We start from the raw sequence: 16,943 nt of genomic DNA on the forward strand, positions 1-16,943 counted from the left end.
AATTATCTCCCAATATTCTGATTCTTGGTCTATTTTTTAAAATTTAAATCATAAAAATATTATCAAATAATTTTTTCACAAAGAGAAAGTTACGCTAGAGAAAATGCTCTCTGCAGTTCAGACTTTACCATCTTTTTCCGGGAAAATCGAAAATTAATCTTAATTTTTGCTACACAAAAAGAATCTGTAATTCTTTAAGATCCATTGCTTACCTCATTTAGTATTTAAAGTTCTTAATTTTTTGTTACAAGACAAATAAAAAAGCAATATCGATTTGTTCCAAGGCATATGGTACAATTTTTACATTCGAATGTGAAGGTACATGCCTCTGAATCTCGAACAGTTTCTGAAAATATTGCTGTCGAAACATTAAACGAGGTATTATTTACAAGCCTGGGCCTAATACACTCATTGGAACTATCATTTTAGTGAAACAAACTATCAAAAAAAAATTTAATTTTTCTGAAGTGTTACTTTTTCTTTGGTAATAAAATAAGTTGGAAAAACCATTTTATCGATATGGAAACTATAAAATCCGATGTAAAAAGAGAAATGTGGTGCTCCACGACCCCATACATTGAATTGGCCGGTAAGGCTAGCTTGCCTAGAATGCTGTGAATTTTTTTCTGTATAGTCTCTATAATTTTTCAAAAAACTTAATAAAATTGAAAATTGACTAAGAAGTGTACAATGAATGCAATTTTTAAACATATTAGCTGCAAAATAAGATTAAATTTTAAAATTTAACAATGGAAAATCGATTTAAGGAAATGATTGAGTTTAATGGCATATATGGACGATATTTTATCCTAGGCAATTTTAATATCATACCCAATGTGGTCATATTAGTAAAAAGATGTTTTTTTTAAATCAAAATGTATAATATTATACTTATTTGAAGTTCATTAGCCGAGGAACAATAAATATATTTTCACTTATAAAGAAAATTAATTAATCTTTGCAACATTATTCGATTCTTATTTTTCTATTACAAATGTTTGACAAATCTGAGTTGTCGACACTGTACCAGTCGGGTAAAAGTATCTACGTCACTGGCGGTTCGATCTGGCCCACCTTATACTTGAAACATCTTGGTAAACAAGCTTTATAGACGAGTATTATTGTTTTTCTTATATACACTGACGGCGTTGTTAATGTCATTTGGTGCGATTAGACCGATTATTAGAAACGTGCTTAATCAGAAAGTTTTTGGTGTTCTAAGGAGGACTCAAACCTCGAACACTTGCATCTTAGAGGACGCGCTTTAGCATTTACTATATTACGTATCAAAATACACCATATGAGCCTAACCTAATAAGACTTAATACTTGAGTCGGCCATTTTGAAAATGATTGTTTTCTATTGGCTGACAGGTGAAGCACTGCGTGACCATTGCAAGTGGTGACATTGATCGTGCCACGCAGATTCTGCTGCATCGCCAGGAAACTGGACAGTGTCTCTCTGGAAATGGCACAAACATCCAGGCTCCCAAGAGTCATGCTATTGACGATGCTGAGCTCAAGAGTCGCATCATTGCGCGATATTCGTATGTGGACAAGAACTCGGAGAATCGCGAGTATAAGCCAGTGGCTCCCAAGGTGGAACCAAAGAAGATGGTTCGCTATCGGGACAACAAGATTGTTTCGCTCAAGGGGGAGCGATACACTGAGGTATGTGGTGATGATGAGGCTGAGTTGAAAAAACCAAAGAAACCAATTTGTCCGTAACTAAGATTGTTCACGTATAAAAAACAGAAGCGTAAATTGTCCAGTGTGCTTATAACCTCACAATTTCACAATCCCAATAGCCACTCTGTCCTTCCTATGTTTCTGTTTTTTATATTGAACCACTTTCAGTCGAAATCACACATGAAAATTGACAGTTTGTGCAAAAATTTGCAATTTTCGCTGTGGTCAGGTGCATGGACTTATGATATGTCGAGTCCACCATCAGTGCTGTACTTACTGCTAACCCTAAGTTTATTATCCACCTATTTGGCTAAGATGATACCCAGAAATGGTGCCCGAAATGAGCATAAAGAGGCACCTAGATGGTGTCTAGATAAGTTATTGATGCAATTACCATTTCTGCATGAATGTCTCATGAATGAATATTTTAATAATTATTACTTTAGTGTGTTCTGCCGAAGAACGTCAACAGTTACAATTATGCATATTGTATTAGTTATTTCAATTAATTATTTATTAGTTAATGCAAATCTAGCATCTATGTATTCCAATTGGACATTTTTGTGATATTAGGACTATACTGTGACAAGAACAAAAAGAACAAAACTTGTGGGAATCTCAAAAGGGGGCGCGCTCATTCGTCTCAGAGGCGAAACGTTCACATATTTTTTGTTTGACAACCCCCCTTGCATTTTATGATAATAAAAAAAAACACCAAATATCTAGTCATTCATTTAACTCAAATGTCTCCCTACTAAAAAAGGTCCAAGACGCGGGATGTTCAAGAACTATTGCGAGAAAATTTTATCTAAATTTCCTTTTAATGCCATTATTGCTTAACTTTGAGTTTGACTGTCAAATTAGAAGAACTGATTTTATTTAATGTTGCCAGAGTTCTAAATTTAAATAAAAACTAAAGGGATTTGTTACAAAGCCACATGCTTTTTTCAAACTTTTAGTTTGCAGCGAGGTAATAACATTTTTTCCTGTTTAAGCTCTGTCCAAAAGTAATTTTAAGCCACGCCCTCTCATAGGCTTTATACTGATTTTTAATATATGCAAACGTTAGTTTGAAGTTAGTTATGAAGTTCATTTGGTATGTGGTTTATGAAGCAGTTGAGCTTGGACAGATGTTTTGAAGTTTTCCGGCTTATGTTCCCATTTTTTTTTTAATTCCGAAGTTCTTTTATTTTGGTACAAATCAGGGAATATTGTCTGTCATGGGGTGCTGTGACTTGGTTCAAATTGCAACCAAAATCATGATACTGACAGTCGTCACTGAATATATAATTGATACATAAATTCTTCAGATCGGATCAAAGGTTCACCATTTTCAACATTAAACATGATGATTTTGGTGGTGCTGGTGTTCTAGTGTTTCCCTAAGTTTTTTTTCTTTTGCGATCCTTTTGATGACTTCTCGATTTGATTTTTTTTAAATAGAATAGTTGGACCTTCGGATTTGTTTTCCCATGTTCACTGCGAAATGAATATAGGGGGAGGCTTTCAGGCTTCACATATTTCATACTATTCCCGTGTTCCTTTAATGAATCTGACCTATCACATATTTCTAGAAAAATTAGGTTGGATTTATTAAATGAATATGAGAGAAATATGAAATGTTCGAAGTGAGAGAATGTGCGAAACCTGAAAGCATACCCCTGTACATACGATCCTACACTGAGCCGTACGTCTTCAGGCATTTACTCATGCGAAGCTATCTTCTACGCAGTGTTATGGTCTCTACACAAGAAACTTACGTCACAATTTAGTATTTTGAAGTAAATCGCCTTCAATTGATTTTGAAGATATACCGGCGATTTTCTTCAAAATACTAAATTTTGACGTAAATTTTTACAACTATAGAGGCCCTTATGCTGCTCTTTACTGTGTGCAATTCGCAATTCATGTGGTATCGTCGTCCTTTTTTTGCGTAATACTGTCTAACTTTTGCACCTCTTCTAATAACAATTTGCCAGTCACATTGATTCTGCAATTTTGACGAAAACATATTCAGAAAACCCTCATGAATCATATTAATAAACCGTTCTCTAACTTTTTTACGTAGAAACTTAATTAAGAAAACTTTGATTCTTGTCTCTGTTCCCTGAGTGAGCAAAGGGCTAAGTCCTTCCAAATCTTATGCTTCTCGGAGGAAGTACTCCCTTGATGGTGCATCACTCATTTTTCTGCACGCGTTCTATCACTTTAAGTCAGAGACAGCTTCATTGAAAGCTTACCTAGCGCTCTCTTTCTCTCTCGAAACACCAACGTCGTGAGAACAAATACTCATGCCGAATATTTATCCCCAAAACGGGGATTTGTCCCAAATTTTATATTGTGCTGGCGAGTTCATTGGAGAGCTGACTGGTGCTGATGTAAAGCAGTGTAGCTAAGAGACTGATCTTCTCTTCTCGGCAGACTGTCTCACCAGATCCTGCTGATGTGAATCCTTCCATCTAGCTTCTTTCCACTGTCAGTGCCCTCATCACCTCAGCAAAAGTAATAATGAAAGATTGATTTCAAACCACAGAATTTAATAATAATAATAATGCTGGCACAATATTCCATGAGGGAACTAGGCCTTCCCGCAAGGGGATTTCTAGACATACATTATTATTTTTTTCTGATACGGGATGAGGTTGTCAGTCCCATGCCCGTGGAATCAAGTGCAGTGAAGCTCACTGGATACAATCCGAACACCTTTAACGCCAGAAAAATTCCTGGTAACCTAAAGGGGATTCGAACCCGGGACACTTGCATCATATAGCGAGTACTCTACCACTTGACTCATTGAGTGCCCCCACAGAATTTAAACATGCCCAAAATCTGCTGAAATGAACCTCTCCCTGATGATGCACGTGACGGAAAACTGACTTTTTGTCCTTGCAGGCTTGATAATAGAGTCTCTTCAAATACTCTGTCACATTTTCCTCTTTATGGCCTCTGCAACTAGAGACATTTATGTCCATATTGAAGCAAATTCCCTACGTTGATGTAGGAAAAACTCTTCAATATGGACATAAATTTCTCTAGTGTGTAGAGACCATAAGCTTTCCGTGCATATTGAAGTAGAAATATTTAAATCTTCTCCACTAAAATAAACACAAAACCACTGTCCAATTTTTTCAAAGTTGCTTTCAAATGGTATCTACTATCTATACCTTCGTTGTTCCTGGCTCTCGCATTGTTTGGTATATGTTGCAAGGAAGGAAGACTCATATCAAAGAATGAGAATTCTTTTTGAACAATATCAGTAGGGAAGTTTTGCAGCCTTGGATGATGAAAGTATTGCAAAACTCGGGTTTTTCTTTAATAAATCTAACCAATGACAAGTCAAATTAATTAGGGAAAAATCAAGTGGTATGATGCTTCCATCGCTCGAAGCTTTAAAATCTTCTCCTGAATTTGTGAACGTACATCATCCATCCCATGTATATGATTTGGCGTGGCTTTTTTATACAGATTTTTTCATCCTTATTCAGAACTTAATACCAGAAATTGTGGTAACTTGAAGTATAGTGTAGAAAATGATTTTAAAAAAGTAATTTCAATGAAGTATACATATTTGAGTGGAGCGTGATTAAAAATTATGTATCAGCGGAGTTTTTGAGTTATGATGTCTGTGAAAGCTTTTTAAACATAATTGAGTTATGGCTTTAAATGGCATTTTATAGCTGATAAAATTAATTCAAATTGGTCCTTGAACATCTTTCTATCCCGAAATCTCTTTATTATACCAGTACAAAAATTATTTTAACTGTATTCTAATTAATTTTTCATCAATCTTCCCGTAAATAAATGTGCCAATCATTTTATTTTTGTATTCATGTTTATTAGAGAGAAAGAAAAGAAGAAAAAAAACTTATTTTATGTGTTCCATCATAATTAGTGTTGATTCCTTAAGCGAAACAAAAATAACCATGACTTGATACAGGAATAAAAAGGAAGATAAAATTGATAAAAGAAATACCATTGAGAAAACAGTATGGCCCTAATATTACCATTTGTAATTTTAGTTCCTTTATTATTAGTAATTTCCTTTTTATCCCCAATTTTCTCAACAGAGAAAGACAGAGTAGGATTAACAAGTGCACATGAATTTATTTGCGTGTAGAGAAAAAGAAACCATTAATTAAAGAGGTTTTAATCAAGAAAAAAAAATTACAGTAAAAATAATCGTATTTCTTAAATGTGTGTTTAAACAAAAAAAAAGAAGAAGAAAATCAAGAAAAAGAAACACTTTCTTTGAGTATTGAATGTATTAAGTGACATGATGTAGGAAATATTATGTGAAAAAATGACGATGGAAATATTGATGATAATCTTTCTTGGAAATACAATTCAGTGAAACTGAGAAGAGATAATGCATTTTAAATCGCAGATTTATAGAGCCACTCTGCTCTACTTTTTTTCCCCGCGGTAAAACTTTATGCAATCGAAATCCCATTGAGCAGCTCTGTCATGCCGCAGTTCCTGATAAGGTAATTTATCCCAAAGTTATGTAATGTATTTCAAGGTCTATCGAGTCACAGCACTTTAAATCAGTTTAGAAGTTGAATGTCTATAAGAGGATGAGCAGGAATGTTGATAAATCGTCAATCGTCGGTTGTAGGAAGAGCTAATGATATCGATGTATAACAAAATACTTTTAGGCATTATGTTAATATGGGTTTCAGATTAAAGTTGGAACTCCGTCTCCGAAGATACCTAAATTATGATAGCAAGCAAGACTACTGAATTTTGAGGTATTTTTTTTGGGAGTAGTGGTTACTTTAGTGAATCGCATCTAGGCCCAGAAATGAAACTTATCTCTGACAGCTATTGCCTTCGGCAATACTTCGGGGTCGAGCTTGAACCGAGAGTGCTTTACAACCCTCCAGGAAGAGACGAGGCTTTAGCCCCTTCCTTATTACCATCCGTTCCCCGAATTCGTCACTTTAAACGGCGTTAACACAGATATTGTGATCGGCAATATCACCGGAGAAGACTGAGCCCGCGAATGCTGTACTGCTCTTCAGGAAGTGACGAATTTGTGGCCCCCTTCCGTGGTCCTCTTAATCGTACAAGCCCGCTTCCTTGAACATGGAGAGAACAGATAGTCATTGGCTACTTATGGATCGGACTTATAGAGTGTTTGAATCGTCGTTCCTTACCCTGGTAAGCAAATCCAATAGACCCATCGCAGAAAGAGTGTCGAGGCTGTTGCCCCCTTTCCTGATCACCCTCTGTTCCTAAGCCCGCTTCGTCCTACACCGACTAGAACTGAGGTTAACACGGCTAGATTATCTCAGAATCGACGTTCATCTTTAATGGATCCCACTACTTAGTTGTCGTAAATCATCTAAGTTTGACGTCGAGGTCAGTCATCGAATCTACCTGGAAAGAGTAGCCGCACTCCATTTAGAATGGTAAGGCCTTTGCCCTTATGATTCCGTCGTAATCTAGCCGTCGGAAGTGTAGCGAACAAATTTAAAAATTTGAAAAATTTTCTCTCTTGAACTGAATTGCTCGCGCCTCAAAAGATGCTATTCGAGGGTAGCAATATTTGTGCAACTTCCAAGTGAAAGTGAGTGTCCCGTTGTGTGATGGGAGAGCACACGATGGACCAGGAATTGAGTTAGTAAGTGCCCAGTCGTAAGTGTGTAAATCTCACCCAGAGGAGCCCACCATTACCCCATCATTACCGACAACGCTGGAAGGAGCTACAAAGCGCTCCCAGGAATAAGTGTGTGCTGTCCCCCTGAAGTGCCCGAGACAAGATCGCGGAATCAATATTATCAGAAGAGCAAAATATTGTAAACTAATTTAATAATATAAGTGCGATTGTGAAGAGAATTTCCCTTTTTTTTCATTTTCCACGAGGAGGCCAGAGGCCACGTTTCAGAAAGTCTAGCATAATCATTTTCGGGACGTGCCGAAGCCATGTCTCCTTTTCCTGGTCAACAACTGTGCACGTAATAATAGTAATAGTAATATTTATTCAATCACAAAAATAGGGTTCATCCCTCTTACAATTGTGATAAAGAAAAACAAGTACAAAAAAACAGCAACAAAAAAAAAAGAAAAATAAAAGGAGGATTTACAATAGTATTAGAAAAGGTAAATGAAAATTAAATAAGAAAAAAAAAAGATCTAATAAGTGCTTCCTTAAGATTCAGCCTGAAAAAAGCGTTGGATGCCATCTGCAGACCTACGCAGATTACTTGAAACGGAGTTAAAGATAACTACGCCCTTTACAAATAATGACCGGTAAAGACAGTCACTCCTGACCTTAAGCACTATGAGTCCCCGAACTCTGGCCGAGCCCCCCCTAACCAGAAGACTCGACAGATACTGAGGACACCCAAATATTAACAAATTAAATAGAAAAAGCACAGCTCTTAAGTGTGAAGTAAGGTCACAGCCAATAAATACATTTCTATGGGAAGTGATATGGTCCCGACGATTTAAGTCACAGATATACCTGACACAATTATTGAAAGAAACTGTGAGACGACGGATGCTGTCACTATCCGCCGAAAAGAAGAGTTCTGCTCCGTAGTTAAAGAAAGGAAGAAGAAGCGCTCTCGCGAGGAGCAAGCGAGTGTCATAAGGTGTGATGTCCCGGAAGCGTCGGAGGGTGTACAAAGAATAGTTGACCTTACGGCAAATTGATGTGGCATGATCTGACCAAGACAAAGCAGAATTAAAGATTACTCCAAGGTTTTTTACCTGATCAACAAAGGGAATAATTTCTCCGTGAAAGATTAGAGGATAAAAATCAAAAGAAACAGTTCTCTTATAAATAACGATTGTTTGAGACTTTTTCGGGTTTAAAAGTAAATCATTCGAAGACGCCCAGTACTTAATATTAGAAAGGTTGGAATTCATAAGTTCAAAGGCGTCCAAGGGATTGGTAGGATCACCATCGACATAGATTTGAAGGTCATCTGCATAGAGATGGAATAGGCAATTTAACAAGATTGAAGGTAAATCATTGATGAAAAGACAGAATAAAAGAGGGCCGATGCCATTACATAGGAATGCAGGTGGGGAATTATTGTCACCAAATTTTACAATTTGTGATCTACCAGCAAAGTAGGATCGAATAAGGGCAACAGCAGAAGAAAATTTGAATAGACTACACAGCTTGTAGCAAAGGAGGTTGTGAGGAAGACTATCAAAGGCCTTAGTGAAATCTAGAAGAACTAGAATCACAAAACGACCACGATCAATAGCTGAAGAAATGTCATAATTTACCTTGAGAAGGGCGGAGGTAGTAATATCGTCGGTTGCGTCTACCTCTGTCGTATCTGCATTTCTTTTGTGTCAGCATTTCACGCAAGAGGGGATGTATGTATTGTAGCTTGCACCAAATGCAGATACAAAACAAATGCAGATACGACAGAGGTAGCCGCAACCGACGATATGTGCGACAATCTGATGTGTCTTCGGATGAACTGTTGCTGGCGCAAAACCCAGACAATTTTCTCACTCTAAAAGTTGAAAAGTCTCATCGTCAACAATATTAAGATTACAACGGTCATGATTTGAAAAGTTATTGAGGAGTGGATAATTTGGTTATCTCAGGGCTAGGGACAACATCTCTTATCCGGATTATCTAACCGGCTAAATGGGTACTTCATTGCTGTCACCTTTCATATATCTACCCCAAGGGATACCTTTCCGATAGAGACTCTGGCTGGGGTTGACGGAACTGCTCCCGGGAGCTGGGGTCAGTGTGACGCCTCTGCCATGGATTACCTGTTCCTTTCTGATATGCCCTTCCAAGGACCTCTTACCAAAAGTTATTTTAAATCTTGTCAGCTTTGTTGAGAGCGTTGAAAGTTAGAAAAATTGAAAGGCCTTACAATTCATTATTACACTTTTATTATCAAGAAAGTTGTATGTCCAATTGCAACTGAAATACTACACTCGTGTTTGGAAAAAAAAAACTTTCACCATCAATCTTTGGTCCATTCCAAAAATAGAAAAAAAAGTTCACACAAAAAAAGACACTACAATTCTAGTAAGGAATAAATTACTTCATGTGGAAATGCTGCAAATGCTAGAAGTTCTCCTTGGTCTGCTTACTAGGCGAAGCCAAAATGGGCTGCCTGTTGGTATTTTCAATTAGGATTGGCTTGAGGATGCTACTCTCTGACCTCACATATTCAGTTCCAATGAGATTGAGGTCGAGATTTCCGTCTAGCACGAGAACCGGAGCTGGTCGGTGGTGTAGACCATGAATGAGCCAATCCTCGTAGCGATTGTGGATCTCCCGGAGGTATTCGAGGGGCACGCAGCTCTCCTCTGACCGGGCACGAGCCTTCACTCGCTCATAGGCCACCTCGGGATCCGTCCGGAGGTAGACAATGAGATCCGCCTGGATATTCACCATGGACTCGATGCTAGAGTACCATTCTTGGAGAATGTTATACATACCCGGATGCAACATTCCCGAGCGCGTCATGTTCTCCACGAAGCAATAGCGAGCGCTATACATAGAGCGCTCCATCAATTTCACAGACTTCTCCGTGGGATGGACGTGCATGTTCAGCATTGTAATCGTGACGTAAGTTTGGAAGGGCATTGCCCACCTAGTTACCCAAAAAATCTCATAAAACCATCTACAAGTGCCTCATATTTTTAAAGAATTAATCATTGCACTAAAATTATTCGAAATTTTACAAAAAAAAAGCTTAAGTTAAATGGGTCAAAGTTGATGATCTATGGAGGGTCGGTCAGATATCTAAAACCGTTTTGCCTCTAAATCAAGAACGGTTAAACGATGAGACGTAATTTTATAGAGCGATTACACTTCATTGAGACTTTGAATGCAAGTTTGTTTTACCGTAGATTCTCGCTCAATCGGTTATTTTCTGAACCGGGCGAAAAATTTTGTTGGCAATTTTCACGTTTAATTATGAAACAAATTTGCTCAAATTCGCTGTAGTTCCTCTTATTTTATCATTATTCTTTATAATTGAGCGCTTTTTGTGGAATTTACAATGGCTTTGACTCCAAATCTATCGATAATTTGGATGTGACATTTTGCCCCATATGCCCGATTGAGAGAGAGTCTACTGTATAATCATAATCTACAAAAAGAACTTGTTTTGTAAACCAATAATGGTTCTTTTCTTAAGAAAGTTGAAAATTTGTAGAATATCCACGATTAAAACGTACATTTTGCACGTCAATTTACTTGGATAAGCAAGATTTAATGAAAATTGAGGTTATTTTTTACTTAACCTTTAATAATTCATACACTGTAAATATTTGTTACCCGGGTGCATTTTTAATCCTTTATTTTACCAATCCACATAGTAATTAATATGTCCTTCTGGTTTTATCAAATATCTTTTCTAAAGTTCCTTAAAATACTTTTGAAGGTTATGTTCAGCATAACCTCGTTTTGTGTGAGAACTCTTCAGCTAAATATAAAAATGAGGACCGTAGACTTTATTTTTGCTGAAAGAAACTTATGGAATAATTTTCAACTTTTGTGCTGGTTGTTTAGCGTAGAATATTCGCCGGCGTGAAGGTTAGAATTTTCCAAAGTTATGACTTTTGAACAAATATTTAACGAAAATCATTGCAAAATTTCACAATTATCCGCTTTTTTTCCTTGAATCGGTATTACAAATACATTTCCCTAATACAGAATCCCTAATTCCCAAATGTTATGGTAGAATTTTTGGGTTATTTACAACATAACCTCAAAAGTTCCAAACAAACTTTCTATTTTCTATTTTAGAAAATAGAAGCTTCTAAATTTACTTTTAAATATAATTTTTAAGCTGAATACACATGAAAAAAAGTTGCAAAGGAATTTTTACTTTGTACTTGGTAGTTCTCAATTTAACTCTTAACTGTTCCCAATTACATTTGATTCAAATATATGCGAATGAATCGGTTGTCAAATCATTTCTCTCAAATTTACACGAAAGAAAATATAAACAGTTGCTTTATGCGCGCAATGCTAATTTGACAGACGATTCATTCGCATGCACTTGATTCGAATGCAATTAGGAACAGTTGGGAGTTAAATTGGGAACTACAATCGTCTTTATGAAAAAGTTTAATGGAAAAATGCTTAAGAAAGATCAGCCTATCAGAGTGTTCTATTTCGGTCTATGTCTATGCATTTTTTTATGCACTTTTTCATCATGTGAATGAGACTTAACAATTTTGAGAGACAATTTGCGATTTAAAAAAAAAAAGCTTAACCTCGTAAAAACATTTTGAGCTTACGACCTAATGCAGTTCCACAGCAAGAAGACTTAAAAATGTTAACAAATTAATCTAAATTGTTTGCATTCAAATTTCCGACATTAAAAAATATCAGAAATAAGGTTGTTTTTACTATTCAAATATTTTAGCGAAAATATTTTAAGGTTAGACCCGAAATAAGCTGATCACATCTGTGATTTTTCTATTCAAATTTTTCAGCAAAATATACTCTGTAAAAATAAATTACGAGGAGAATTCAGTATATTACCCTGAGAAATTATTTAAGAATACAAGGTTAGGTCGGATTTAACCTCAAAAATATTTTGAGCAGTAATACTTCTCCAAATTCTAAGAAATTTATGAAGTTCCTTTTTTGCGATATACAGTAGAGTCTCTCAAATCTGAATCTCTCAAATTCGAATGATAGTTAAATTCCAAACGTCAAATGTAAGGTTATGTAAAGTTATGTTACAAAATTCATGCTATAATGATTGAGAATCATTTTTCTCTGTTGTGCCCTAAATATTTACAGACATTATTATCGTATAAAATGAAGAAGCAATATATACATCACCACGAAAATTAGAGAAAATGTACGGGAATTTGATTTAAAGTGCAATTTAATCAGAATTTGAAAGGTGAGAAATGTCATTCATAGCCCGCAAGCGTTCAAATTTGGAAGACTCTACTGTGTTTTCTAAGCATGCTATAGTATTAGGTGAGATTCTTAACAATCTCACCTACTATAATCCTAACAAAATTTCATGTCCTCCGATCGCGCTCAAACTTGGCCAAAATGTGTTTCGCCACTTCCTGATCACGAATATATGGGGGGCTAAGTTACGTTCCCGGCCGGCCGGCCGGCCGTCCGGCCGCTCTTTGGAGCTTAATAGCTCCTAAACTAAAAAAGATATCGACTTGCGGTTTTCGGCAAAGGTTAAATATCGTATGAAAATTGCAACATGGTGCATTGACCCCCCACCCCCCACCCCTCCTTCCGCCATTTTGAAGACCCCCATTTTTTTGTTTTCTCAATAGCTCCGCCCCTATGGCATCAAGCGGGCTCAAATTTTAGTAAGTTATAACTGGGCCTTAGAGCTTTCCATCAATACCAAACTTAAGGTCCCCCGACCCCCCTGACCCGAGCTATAAGGGTCCAAAAAAATTTCTTAAAATGGCCATAACTCCGGTTCTAATTGTCAGAATTTAAAAGATGAGGGCTTTTTGGAAAGCTCTCGTGAAATGCCACTTCCCCTTCTAACATCGCAAGTTCGTAAAACCACCGCTAGGGGCGCTATTATTAAAAAGAAAATTTTTAAATCTTAAAAGTTAAATAACTCAAAAATTCCTTATGCAATCGGGCTGAAATTTTAGTATGTTGTAGCCGTTGATTATACCTATCAAACAAAAAAAACCTTAAGTCGATCCATAACCCCTGACCCGAGCTATAAGGGGTCAAAGTTCGAACATTGACCGGCCTCTATCTCCGGTTCTAATTAACATAGCGGCCTAAATTTTACCTTTTTGGTTTCGTCTCGATGAGCACTTTCAGATGGAAGTTCAAAAAGTTACCACAGGTGGCGCTGTGATAGCGTCAAAATTCATCGAAATTCAAAGACATTTTTCTCAAAAACGGCATTGTGCAAGTTAATGAAATTTTAGTATGTTGTAGTCCAGTCTAGGACGTTTCCAAAATGGTGCGTAAGCGCGCTGTGCTTAAAACAGAATTGGAGATATGAGGGGTCAAAGTTCACAAAATTCAAAAAATCATATCTCCGGTTCTATGTGACCGATTTTGATGAATGAGGGCTTATACGAAAGGTCTCACCAAATGCTACAACTTTTTAGAATATTTGAACTTCGTGGGACCAACACCAGGGGCGCCACAGTCGAAAAACCAATTTCAATATCACATAACCTCAATTATCTCGACTGTCGCTGAACCGATTTTGATGATTACTTCAACATAATTGTAGAGCACATTTGTCTCTACATTTCGTCCATACATCATTTTCCGCTCAGACTACGTTATCACTCCGATTTTGCCGTTTAAGTGTGAAAAAATTGATTTTTCCAATAATAACGCTTTGAAATCACTCAGATGCCAATTTGACTGCCTCTACTCCACCAAGACACTTAAAATAGGGTTTTAAATGGAAAGTCCCACAAAAGACAACAATTCTTTGATATAGTTGAAGTTCAACAAATGACTACTTGGGGCACTCTGGATGAAAAAACGAGTTAAGAAACAAAAGACCTCGCTTATCTTGGCTTCTGAGTAATCGATGAGATCATGTTCTATGGGAAAATTATAAAGAACATTCTGGTCTACATTTCACCCATATATCACTTTTCTGTCAGTTCATCCAAATCCTTGATATTTTGGTTTAAATGCAAAATTTGTATAATTTCACGAATTTGATTCAAGATGACTGAATGGCGTCTCCCAACTTCAGCTCCAAATCGAATTTGCTTGCACTCCGAGTTAGCTCACGTTAAGAATCTCACCTACATAAGCCGGTTAGGATTATCTGTCCCTTTATATACCCGGTAATCCCAAATAGCCAAAATATATTAAATTCTAACCTCCAAAATTGCGTCTTCAGCGTCTATTTCTCTAATTATCTCAAGAGGTTATGCGTGGTTATTTGTGATTTAATTTAAATATGATTTTGTTGAAAAAAAAAATAACAATTATCTTTGCATAGAATATGAATCACATTTTTATTTAAAAGATCTTTTTAAGCAAAACAAACTCTTTTATTAGGTTATGGTTAATCTAACTTCAAACTCTTAATAACCTTTTGGAAAATTAAGGGAATGCTGCAGAAAATAATTTTGAGGTGACATATTTTAACGATTTCATTTTACAAAAACTTCTAAAGTTGTCGGAGAATTAAAATAAAAATAAAGATGCGTAGTTTTAAGTGAGGTTGGAGACGGTTAATGTTAGTTAAAGTGCAAAAACACTCATCTATTTTAGAGAATGTTTAAGAAATCGTGAAATTTAATTTATATCAAATTTTTTTTTGCTAAAATTACATGCTAGTTCATAAAGTTTTTCCAACCAGAATCAATTTATTTTTTAGGTTATGTACAACCTAACCTCAAATTCCTTAACCGTTATGTAATTTTGAATTTTTTTGTGGCTTACACAGTATTTTTTGGAGTTCATTGACCCATTCGAAGATTTGGAACATGCTAAATTCAAATATTTGTCAAACGATTGTGTGCTAATGGGTTAATTTATGTAAATTTCAAATAAATTTTTAGGACTTTGACCCTAAGCCTCCAATTTGGCTACAATTTTAAAGCTATGCGCAATTATTTTATTAAACTTGTGAAAATTTAGTGAGACATCTTGGAGGTCTTGAACACTTCCCTGATCTCTCCTGACCATTTATAGTAAAAAATAAATAAATAAAAGAAATTTCTAAGGCTTTTTTTAGACTCACCTGTACGGTTCCTTATACATCAGATCCAGCAAATTGATCCCCCCACAGTTCCTCCACTGCTCCACAGGCTCAGTGAGCAGACAAACGGAGTCCTGGTACTTCTGGAAGTGATTCAGGAAGGTGGTTTTCCCACTTCCAATATTTCCTTCGATGAACACCGTGAAGGGCTGTCCTTCGCTGCAGTATTTGGGTCTATTGCTGGCCATCCTCGAGATGAATCTACCTGAAATGGGGCCAAAGATTGTCCTCATTAGCCAACTCATCTGCAACCCACGCTAAACTTTTCGCACTTTTCTCCAAGCTGAAAAAATCACTTTCTGCAGGTTTTTCCACAAAATTCCAACGCACAGGGACTTATTGCGATCTTTAGCAGACTTTGTCGTATTTTTTAGTAAAATCAGACTATTAAATCTGAGGGAAAATTGAGGAAAATCACGAGTTACCGCCTGAGGCAGAAGCCAGAGTCTAAATTAGGAACGGTTTTCCCTCCAATTTTGAACTGACATACTGTCAGATTGTATTTCCGCTGTCAAGCTTTCTTCTGGTCTTTTGTTTACTTCCTGCGACGCAATTTCCCGCTTTTGCTGACTTCTGCCTCACAATGGAACTTGAGGAGCCACCCTCAGTATCGCAAATGCAAGGATCAGCACATTATCATCTTTCGTCAATATTGCAAAAATTATCAAAACATTACTCACATATTGATCTTCTCATTGTCGTGATTTAAACCACGCAGAAATCACTATTTATGCAATTTGATACTTCACAGCAAGCACTATCATACAAACAACTACATTTGAAGAAACTTTTACAATTTCACCATCTATCGCAAACCAGATAATCGCGAAAAGTCATGGGTTTGTTTACGCTACACAAAGAAGATAACCTCACTTTTAGAAAGTTTGCAGAGTAGAGCACTCTATTAACCGCTCCCTGAAACTTGTTATACACACTGTTTGCGGGATTTTTAAATTTTCGACGAGTCATTTTGAATTCGAATGGTATATTCGTCAGACCAGACAAAAAATGAATAAATTAAAAAATATTTCCAGTTTTAAGTAAAAAAAAAGTTTAGAAAAACAATATTTATTTGAATATTAAGAAGCACTAGGACTAGGTCATTTTTTCTACTTTTATACAGAGCGACAGGAACTCAGCCAATTAAAAAATAAAACTGTAGAAAATTCTTGGAAGAATTCACCGGAAAGGGCATTTCTCCCGAGTCTAAAATATAAAATAAAATATAAAACATTCTTCAAAAAGTAATTATGTATATGAAAATATAAATACTTATAGTTAGAAAGGTCAATAATAACATTATTAATAAAGTCATCAATGTAAAAACAAATAATATTTCTTATTTGCTTCTAAATTTTATGATTTATATTTTTAATAAAATGCAACCAATGAAACCCTTTATTTAAAAAAAAAACCAAAAAATATTTTTATTCAATGGGAATAGATTTCTATTATCTCTAGTCTAAAAATACCTGCCATATTCTAAAATTCGTAAATATATAAACAAATAGGGGAAAGTGCTCTCCCTTCGAACGTTCATGCCTTCGAATAAATGTGAATTTCG

The 16,943-nt window shown here is 36.1% G+C and overlaps 2 protein-coding genes across 3 annotated transcripts; one reads left to right on the forward strand and one right to left on the reverse strand.

The window, feature by feature from the left end:
* The first annotated feature begins 519 nt into the window (after positions 1-519).
* LOC129800084 (CUE domain-containing protein 2-A) lies at positions 520-6,047 on the forward strand. The gene is made up of 2 exons (XM_055844770.1): positions 520-540; positions 1,374-6,047. The coding sequence occupies exons 1-2, from the start codon at positions 520-522 to the stop codon at positions 1,725-1,727; spliced, it is 375 nt and encodes a 124-aa protein (XP_055700745.1). The 3' UTR covers positions 1,728-6,047.
* Positions 6,048-9,543: 3,496 nt separating this feature from the next.
* Positions 9,544-16,256, reverse strand: LOC129798829 (deoxynucleoside kinase). Of its 2 annotated transcripts, none has more exons than XM_055842218.1 (3): positions 16,060-16,256; positions 15,362-15,584; positions 9,544-10,270 (listed from the first exon to the last, which is right to left on the reverse strand). In XM_055842218.1, the coding sequence occupies exons 1-3, from the start codon at positions 16,073-16,075 to the stop codon at positions 9,739-9,741; spliced, it is 771 nt and encodes a 256-aa protein (XP_055698193.1). In that variant the 5' UTR covers positions 16,076-16,256; the 3' UTR covers positions 9,544-9,738. The 2 variants fall into 2 exon arrangements, with proteins under 2 accessions (XP_055698193.1, XP_055698194.1); XM_055842219.1 differs by lacking the exon at positions 16,060-16,256 and adding an exon at positions 15,652-15,869.
* Between the last annotated feature and the right edge of the window lie 687 nt (positions 16,257-16,943).

The sequence above is a fragment of the Phlebotomus papatasi genome, chromosome 1 (genome assembly GCF_024763615.1).
Source record: "Phlebotomus papatasi isolate M1 chromosome 1, Ppap_2.1, whole genome shotgun sequence".
Lineage (NCBI taxonomy): Eukaryota > Metazoa > Arthropoda > Insecta > Diptera > Psychodidae > Phlebotomus > Phlebotomus papatasi.